Here is a 9,933-nt window from a genome sequence, read left to right as displayed (position 1 = left end):
ATAAACTTCTTAAAATCGTTCTCAGTATTAAAGAATAGCAGAGTTCACACCACAGCTATAACGATAACGGCAGAGAAACGATATCACTGGAATCACTTTCAGAATGAATTTTTTTCCAAGTGATGATGAACGATGAAAACATTGACAGCCAATCAGAATCCATCCAGCTGTAACGAGCTCGTGCATTTAAAGTGATAGACAAGAGCACGCACTTAGAATAAACAGAGCGATATCGTCCAATGGTGTGGACGCTAATATAGTTATTGTTCTTGGTGTGAACGGGCCTTAACATAGTAAACATCATGTAAAGTACCTGCTAATAATCTTAACTGTATGTGTATTCGATATATACAATTTAATGTATATTTAAAATGTATTAAATTGCAACATCATGATTACAAATATATTAAAATACATGACATACAAGTTTCAAAAGAAATTACATTAAAGTATATTTTGAGTTTAGCATAAATGCTTTTCACGTTCTGCATGCAAGTTAACCTTTTTTTTTTAAATGGAAGTAATTATGAAATTAAATATAAAGATGTACTTTAGTCCTACTTGAGTGAGTAAAAATTACATTAAGTTCCCACTCAAGTATATTATTTCCATAATTTAAAAAAAAGTATGCTAAAGTGATCTTATTTCTCATACGGGGATGCTTTCTGTATAAACTGAGGCCCTCAGAGGCTCAGCTGATCCGTTTAGTGCTTTAATAACACAGTAAAACTAATAACTAGTCCTTCATCCGGCACAAGCAACAATTAAACTCAACAGCTGCAATCAAGCCGAGAGGAAACATTTAAGTCTTCATCATGATGATGTTCTCTCTGACCTTGCTCTTTGACAGACGCACGGCTTCCTAATGCTGAACGCTCAACAATCAGGGCGCTGGTGAACGTCATAAACTCCTGAACACTGGGGGGGAAAAAACAGTTTATAGTTGCAGTTTTGCCACCCTAAAACTGTTAAGTATACAGTGAATTACACCGATCAGGCATAACATTATGACTAATAGGTAGGTGGCTTAGGAAGGTGGTACATATCAAAGTAACATCCACATGGATGGCAGGACCCAAGGTTTCTCAGCAGAACATTGGCCAAAGCATCACTGCCTCCGCCGCCACGCCTTCTTCCCATAGTGCACCTGGTGCCATGTGTTCCCCAGGTAAGCGACGCACACACACCCGGCCATCCACGTGATTCATCAGACCAGGCCACCTTCTTCCATTGCTCCGTGGTCCAGTTCTGATGCTCACGTGCCACTGTTGGCTCTTTCGGTGGTGGACAGGGGTCAACATGGACACCCTGACTGGTCTGCGGCTATGCCGCCCCATACGGACTACCGGCACATCCAGGAACTTAACTGTTCATTTCGTCAACGCCCCTTTTTAGGGGAAAATAAGCTAGACTTCCCATAGACTTCCATACAAAATAGCGGCACAAAACAACGTCCGTACACAGCCGGCAGGCTTGAATAACTTAAAGGATTAGTTCACTTTCAAATAAACTTTTGCTTATAATTTACTCACCCCCTTGTCATCCAAGATGTCCATGTCTTTCTGTCTTCAGTCGAAAAGAAATGAAGATTTTTGATGAAAAGATTTCAGGATCTTTCCATATAATTAGGGGTGTAACGGTTTGCGTATTCGTACCGAACGGTTCACGGGATGAGTTCCAAATGGAATCAGTATTCCCTATTTGATCATCCCTATGTGAGCAGGACACGGGAATCAGTATTCCCTATTTGATCATCCCTATGTGAGCAGGACACGCATGTGCCGTATGTAGCAGTTTGGAATGCACTTGGCAAAGGGAGCGGCGTAATTTCCTCATTATCTTCAGCTGGGATGTTCCCGTGACAACGCAGCGCCGGCATAAATAAATATACAATTCATATTTTTAAGAGTTATATTACTTTTTATATACAGTATTACAAAGCATATTTTTATAAACATTTTAAAATAAAAAATGTTTATTTTTATTTGCAACAGTTAGGCTAAAAAAAAGAAAATGATGCAGATAAAACTGCGACATCTGCTGCAGTGTTGCCAAGTTCATACATGTCCGCAGGTTGAAGCGACCCCAATTGTGTGATATTTAGCACCGGGAATGCGTATTTCAGCAGGAAACCCTGCCAAAAAGACATATATTTTACCCCCCATAAGAGATTTTTACCCAAAAAACCCCACTGAAATGAGACTGGGCTTGTTTTGGGCTAGTTTTGAGTAGCGATTGGGCGTGTTTTGTTGTGAATATCTGGCAACCCTGATCTGCTGACGGACACTGTGCTGCGTTGTCACCGGAACATCCCAGCTGAAGATAATGAGGAAATTACGCCGCTCCCTTTGCCAAGTGCATTCCAAACTGCTACATACGGTACACGTGTGTCCTGCTCACATAGGGATGATCAAATAGGGAATACTGATTCCATTTGGAACTCACCCCGTGAACCGTTCGGTACGAATACACGAACCGTTACACCCCTACATATAATGGAAGTCAATAGCCTCCAAACGGTTCAAGGTCCAAATGAGAGGTTCAGTACAGCTTCAAAAGGGCTTTAAACCACATCAAACAGTACCAGACGATCAATAAGGGTCTTATCTAGCGAAACGATCAGTCTTTTTAAAAAAAAATAAATAAAGTTTAAGTTTTATAAGCACAAATGCTCGCCTTGCTCTGTTCAGTGATGCGCGCTCGTGACGTCACGTAAAACGCAATTACGTTGAAAAGGTCACGCTAGACACAGGCGCAAAGACGTTTGAATATGTGGATACGGTCCTCCTTCCGCTCATTTGTAAACACTGACTCGGTACTTCCGCCTGCGTCTAGCGTGACCTTTTCAACGTAATCGTGTTTTACGTGACGTCACGAGCGCGCATTTTTGCTTATAAAACTTAAACTTTTAAAGAATGACCGATCGTTTCGCTAGATAAGACCCTTATTGATCGTCTGATGCCGTTTGATGTGGTTTAAAGCCCTTTTGAAGCTGTACTGAACCTCTCATTTGGACCTTGAACTGTTTGGAGGCCATTGACTTCCATTAAATGGAGAAAGATCCTGAAATCTTTTCATCAAAAATCTTCATTTCTTTTCGACTGAAGACAGAAAGACATGGATATCTTGGATGACAAGGGGGTGAGTAAATTAGAAGCAAAAGTTTATTTGAAAGTGAACTAATCGTTTAAGATATCACTCAGATTAAACATGTCAAGTAAATATATGTCCAGCCTGCCTGCCAAGAGCGGGAAAGATACATCCACACACTTAATTTGGTCAATTTAAAAATAGGGGTGCACCGATCCGACTTTTTCAGTCCCGATACCGATACCGATGCCTGGGCTTTGTGTATCTGTCGATACCCGATACCGATCCGATATATTGTTGAATTAATAATAAACTGTATATCTTCCACCTTATACCTTCCTTGAAGAGACTAAAGGCACCAGACTTTACTAACTAAACATAACTAAGACAAAATAACAGATGTATGTAAGGTGTTGAATTCTTATTTATTTAAAAAACAATTGTGCATTCAAATCTAAAATAGAATGTAATCTAACTTCTTTAAATAAATAAAATGTAGCAGTAGAAACAAAAAACAGTGTAGGCCTATTGGTCAAACATACAATAGTAATCTGACAGTTACCAAACATTTTTTACACTACAGATAATTGTTTTGGTATATAATCATATCAATATTAAAAAGTAGCATTACAAATTAACAAATAGTCTAATTTTCTGCCATATGCAATTTATTAAAAATTTTCAGCTAGCTAATAACAACTTTGTTCTGGTTTCACCTCACTCCAGATTAAATGATTGTAGGCTAGGCCTTTTTATTTTACTACACATTGTCAACAGAAATAAGATGAAATACTGTTGATAATTAAAAATAATTCTTACTACCTACTCTTGCTAAATTGGGTAAGCACACTTGTGTTCTCATTTCAGTTGCGTTCTGAGTAAATTAATAAACTGAGTTCATGAGTTCAGTGTTGGACAGATCAGTTGTTCTGGCCAGTCGTTAAAATGATTCGGTTCAAAGGAGTCATTAGGTCACGAATCGGACATTAGCAGACGCGTTGTGTGCGAATCCCGTCTGTTAGAACATCGCGAAAGATGTCAACACACAGAAAACACTTCATAACTGGATATAATTTGTCTCCCGCTTATTGAAAGTATGCTTTATGTCAGCTGGTCAGAGAAGAGTCAATGTTTTTTGAGCGCAATTCACACCCAGTGATAATTCAAGGACAAAATTGTCCGAATGTGTCACGTGCAACATGGTTTCGGTCTTCCGAGCTTTTGATTTGGATTAATATGTGAAATATGAGAGCGAACACTGATTATTTTGAAGACCCAGAGAGCACGCGCGGGGGAGGAGCTCTCAGATCGGTCTCTCTGTCACTCAGTCACAAGCGCAGCATCTGTTCTACATCACTCGTAAATCACAATAACTCATCAAATTAGGCTTTGGCCGTCAAAAAAATGTCAATGCAGGAAAGACCCTGACTTTGCAGTAATACCCTCGAAACAGCGACGAACTAGTTGGCGTGGCAAGCGTGAAATATCTCCTCCACACAGCCGACTCTCTGGCTCGCTCCCTTCTAGCAAGCGACACACGTGAAGCTGACGAATGACGTCGGTTCTGCTGCGACGGAAAAAAACACCTGGATCGGCTTGTGGATCTGTTCATTTTTCCGATCCCCGATCCAGCTATTTTGTCAGTATCGCGGCCGATATCCGATCCTAATATCGGATCGGTGCACCCCTATTTAAAAACATGTCCCTTCATTCACCCAGCGTCAAATTGGTTTAACAAGTGAATGATTTTACTTTGTTTTTGCTAGTAAACATCTTTAAATGTATATATTATGTCTTTATATTTAGAGTACTGAGAGCACTTTTCTGTCCAGCCATAGTTAACTAGCCTGACTTAGCTTCCGATAGCATCATCCGTCAGTGATGTGCGGGTCAATGTATAAACAACCCGCACCCGACCGACGTTTTCAACTAATCCGCCCGCAACTCGGACCGCAAAAAAAAAAGAAGAAAATATTGTACCCGACCCGCTTCCTGACCCGCATTTTTTTAAAGTAATAAATGCTCATCGTAGCTCATTGGGCCATTGAGAAAATGTTTCAGGCCTGACGTGGTGCGCTCAGAGGTGCAGCGGCGAGAGCAGGCAGTTCTTGAGGCGGCCCATAATTTTCCATTTCAGCTGTCTAGATGCATACTATTGATGAACGCGATGTTTATGTTTCGACCCGGCTTGAAGGTCATCAGCAGGTCAACTGCGAGAAAGCCCTTAAGAGCTAGTTTCACTTTCTTATGCCAGCTGAGTGATGTAGTTGCTTTTGAATAGAAGCTTCAACTAAATTACATGTTTATTACATAACACTAGACTATATCATACAGCATACAGAAAAAGAACAGTTTGCGCTCCTAATGGATTGATTTATTCATTTATCTTGTTTCATTTTCTTAACAATTAAGATGCTGCATGTGTTTATCCAGTCTAATCGATGTGTGCGTCTCTCCCCTGACAACAAAAATCCCGCCCCCTCTCAGAAAATACATAAAACTGACTTTTCTGAGCTATATGCGTTTAAAAGTAGCCTATTAAAATGGCACAATGGCATTGCTCAGTTCAACGTGTTGGGAAAGCGGGCATTTTGTCCCGCGTCAGTATTTATTAAAAAGTTAATAACGCTCAACATTCAAAAGGAAAATAAGGATGACCCGACCGACCGCGACCCGAATATCATTAAAAATTATTTTGGATGACTCGTTACCGCGGGTAACCGCGGGTGACCGCAGGCACCCGCTCATTTTGGATCAACCCGCGCATCACTGTCATCCGTACTTCATGATTCAAAAACGAAGTTAAATCAGTCACTGGCTTACCCGGTGACTCGATGAGGTACGTGTTAATGTCCAGGTAAGACACCTCTGGCCACTGGGTGGGGTTGTTACACCAATTTGACGGTGGGAGAATAAAGGGACATGTTTTTTAAATTGACCAAATTAAGTGTGTGGATGCATATTTCACACTCTGGCAGGAAGGAAGGCATACAATTACTTGACATGTTTAATATTGGTGATTTCTTACGTTATTCAAGCCTGCAGGCTGTGTACGGACGTTGTTTTGTGCCACTATTTTGTATTGAAGTCTATGGGAGTCTAGTTTATTTTCCCCTAAAAGTGGGCGTGAATCTGTTCAGAGACATTCTATGACGTTGCGGCGGTTGTGCGTATACACAACAAACAGAGAACACTGTGTATTCTGACACCTTTCTACAGGGTTGCCAACTCTCACGCATTTGGCGTGAGACACACGTTTTCAGGCTCAGTCTCACGGTCTCACTCTGCCCAACTTAATCTCACGCCAAATGGCCAAACCTGCTTTTGATATTAAACAAAGTCTAAGCTTTACATTGTTTTAAGTTGTAATGCGAAATTCAAACAATAGCGTCTTGGCGCTAATGTGGCATAACAGTTAAAGCCAGAGGCGTTGACGGAGTTGCGACCTGCTCTCATCTCCCGGCGGCGCGCGCAGTCACGTGGTTCATGGAGCGCTCGATACTTCTAGCGCTGAGTCAAATTCAATACATTTGAATGGCTTAAGCGGATACACAACAGCTTCACTATACAGATGTTTGCAGCAAGTTTTGGTAAACAGAACCGCGTCAACCACATTTACAGGATCGTTTTATAATGGAGAGTGATGGAGATGCAACATTGTTAGCATTAATGTGAATGTGTTTCTTGTATTTAGCCCTCAGGTATTCCTTACTAATTGGTCACACAAATGTGACAATACACCTTAACTATTTTAAAGGTCCCATTTTTCCTGTTTTTTTGAAGCTTTGATTGTGTTTACAGTGTGCAATATAACACGTGTTCATGTTTCGCGTGTAAAAAAAACAGTATTTTTCACACAATTTACTTATCTGTATAACACTGTTTTCACTGTCCTAAAAACATCTTGAAAGATTTCCCTGTTCTATGAAGTCCCTCCTTCAGAAACACGTAACGAGTTCTGATTGTGCCAGCGGTTCCCGTGTTGTGATTCGACAGCAGTTTAGCGCACGTTGCCCGGAAAGGTCACGCCTCTTACCATAACGGGGAGATGAATGTGCTCAAAGTACAGCGTCCCTGGCCAAAGAAAGGTGATTTGACTCCGGGATGAAAATAACAGCGTCTCGACGACATGGCGACAAACACACTCTACAAACGCAACCGAACGAAACACTTCCTCTTCTCCACGTGGGAGAGCAACAACACCACGCCCCCTTTTTCGCGTATTCTTGTGGGCGGAGGTTAGTCGACAAACTGTTCTACTGACGTAATTACAGCAGGAAGTATAGGGATGTAGTCCAAACCGGCCGTTCGCTGTAGGCTTTGAAAGGGAACTTCTGTTAAATAAAATATCTCGCTTGGCATTGAACTTTGAGCTTTATAATTTTACAGGTATTATTTATGCTCTAACAGCAACATTACACACTAACTAAAGTTTGAAAAATGGGATCACGAAGAACAGGACCTTTAAAATAAATGTTCTATATTTTAGTTAAATAATATTTATTGAATATTTTGAGGAGATCTTTTGGTACTAAATACTATTTGTGCAATAATTATTATCAATTAATAACCACTTAAAATATTTTACTTCTAATATTTTTATTATTTATATTACAATTAGTGTATTTATCTAATCGGTTGCTCAAAAAAGTATTGCAGTTTTGCATTTTAATAAATATTTAGATATGATCAAACACTAGATTTCTTTAAATGTGAAATTTTAAAACGTTAATAACTTAATATTTTTAATGATCAGGGACGTCAGACTGGGGGTAAAACCAGTACTGATTACCAGGGCCCCAAGGGCAGAGAGGGCCCTTCAAAAGTCTGGAATATATTTTAACATGGAACATGGGGGCCCATCAGGACTGCCTATGCATAGCGCCCGGGATTTTGTGCTACGCCCCTGTTAATGATACTTAGCCTATATAAGCACACACAAGTGAATATTAATGAATGCGAGCACATATAATTTAACCCAGGAAACGTTTAAAATAGTGCTAAAATAGTGCTACGGCAAACTTATTTTTCCTTATATGTACAGTAGGCTATATACATATGAATTGATATTGAATCAATATCGAAATTGATATCAGAACCAGCATTAACTTCTTGAGCAATTTGAGCTCCAGTAGCTCGTCTGTTTGATCGGACCACACGGGTCAGCCTTCGCTCCCCACGTGCATCAATGAGCCTTGGCCGCCCATGACCCTGTCGCCGGTTCTCCACTGTTCCTTCCTTGGAGCACTTTTGATAGAGACTGACCACTGCAGACCGGGAACACCGCACAAGAGCTGCAGTTCTGGAGATGCTCTGTCGTCTAGCATCACAATTTGGCCCTTGTCAAACTCGCTCAAATCCTGACGCTTGCCCATTTTTCCTGCTTCTAACACATCAACTCTGAGGACAAAATGTTCACTTGCTGCCTAATATATCCCACCCACTAACAGGAGATGAAGAGATCATCAGTGTTATTCACCTGTCATAATGTTATGCCTGATCGCTGTATGCACAAGACTTTCTAGATGTTGTACCTGGATCTCTGGAAGAAACTGAATGATGACAGATCGTACGCCGCCTTCAGCAGGTTGGACTTCGTCGAGCCTTTATACAAGATGCTCAGACTGTAGAGTTTCATGGTGTTTGTGGGCAGGACCTGCAAGAACACCGCAAAAATTTATTATTTAATTATTTATTGTTTTGAATAATTTAAGTTTCTATACATAATAATTAAAATAAAATCATGTAACAAAATAAATAATAAAAATAAACACTGAAGTTGATTAATTCAGGGCTATTTTTATTTATTATAATATAATTTTATCCCGAGTGATTTGCACCGATTATACCAAAGTCAGAAAACACAGGACAATATAGGAGCCATTTAGCTGAGATCCAAAGAGAAATACCATTAGATTCCCCTGGTTATGATCAATAACATAATGATTCATGGGGATTTGAACCTACAACCTTTTAGTTGCCAGCCCAGACCTTTAACCACTACACCACACCCTTTTATAACAGATTACCGTAGGCAGGGCCTCTAGAAAGGATCTAAATACATGGAAACCTCGGATCAGATCATCAAAAGGTTTCTAAAGAGGGTGTTTTAGTTTCTATATAGATGTTTCATTATGATTCAATACAGTTCAACAGGCTGCTGACTAACAGCTGCTTAGCAGTCGTGCTAGCACTAAAATTCCCCCACATCTCCAGAATAATCTTTCTTAATCTGAATCTCTCTTAAACCGTTTCGATCATGTGATATGACACATTATATATATACATAGTGTCATTCTTACCTGCTCTGTGTGAAACAGCCAAGACTGAAGCTAATCCGCTAACAGCTCATCTAAACAGATCAGAATGACTTTTATTTATTTGTCAAAACTGACAGCGGTGTCTCTGGCGTGCTATTATGGAAATGAAAATAATTACGTTACTATTTGTATTATGAATTATAATGTCACCGGCATCCAGGTTTACAGAAGGTATTTAATCAGCTCACAACTATCCGATGATTTTTTTCCCCCCTCAGAAACTTGCTAGCTGGCAGAAAGCGGCATTTCAAAATAAAAGACCCTCATACACGCCCATATAAACTGACGTGCACATAATAAAAGTCTCAGGTCCGTATTTATGCAAGCGGACATGGACAAATAAAAGTCCCTCATCAACAGCTGACGTACGCAACACAAAATAAAAGTGTCTCGTCCTTATTTGTGAAAATGAAAGCTGACATAGATATGATATATAGTCCCACAAATGCACTTAATCCACACCCATTCCAGGTTCCATGGGCAAATTAAAGTCATAATAAACCTCCAGAATTTGTAGAATATT

General features: G+C 40.0%; 1 protein-coding gene across 2 annotated transcripts in view; it reads right to left on the bottom strand.

Annotated features, from left to right (window-relative positions):
• The window catches only part of ykt6 (YKT6 v-SNARE homolog), a 14,287-nt gene extending 4,586 nt beyond the window's left edge, over positions 1–9,701 (bottom strand). The window contains exons 1-4 of one of the 2 annotated variants that reach the window (XM_079805113.1): positions 9,599–9,701; positions 9,393–9,442; positions 8,625–8,746; positions 836–918 (exon numbers count right to left, since the gene is read on the bottom strand). In XM_079805113.1, coding sequence (XP_079661239.1) covers positions 836–918; positions 8,625–8,728 — 187 coding nt within the window. In that variant the 5' untranslated portion in view covers positions 8,729–8,746; positions 9,393–9,442; positions 9,599–9,701. Of the gene's footprint in view, positions 1–835; positions 919–8,624; positions 8,747–9,392; positions 9,443–9,533 lie in introns of both variants that reach the window. The other variant, XM_079805112.1, reaches the window with a different exon arrangement.
• Between the last annotated feature and the right edge of the window lie 232 nt (positions 9,702–9,933).

This window comes from Gobio gobio, assembly GCF_949357685.1.
Source record: "Gobio gobio genome assembly, chromosome: 22".
Classification (NCBI taxonomy): domain Eukaryota; kingdom Metazoa; phylum Chordata; class Actinopteri; order Cypriniformes; family Gobionidae; genus Gobio; species Gobio gobio.
This window is presented reverse-complemented; position numbering and strand designations above follow the sequence as displayed.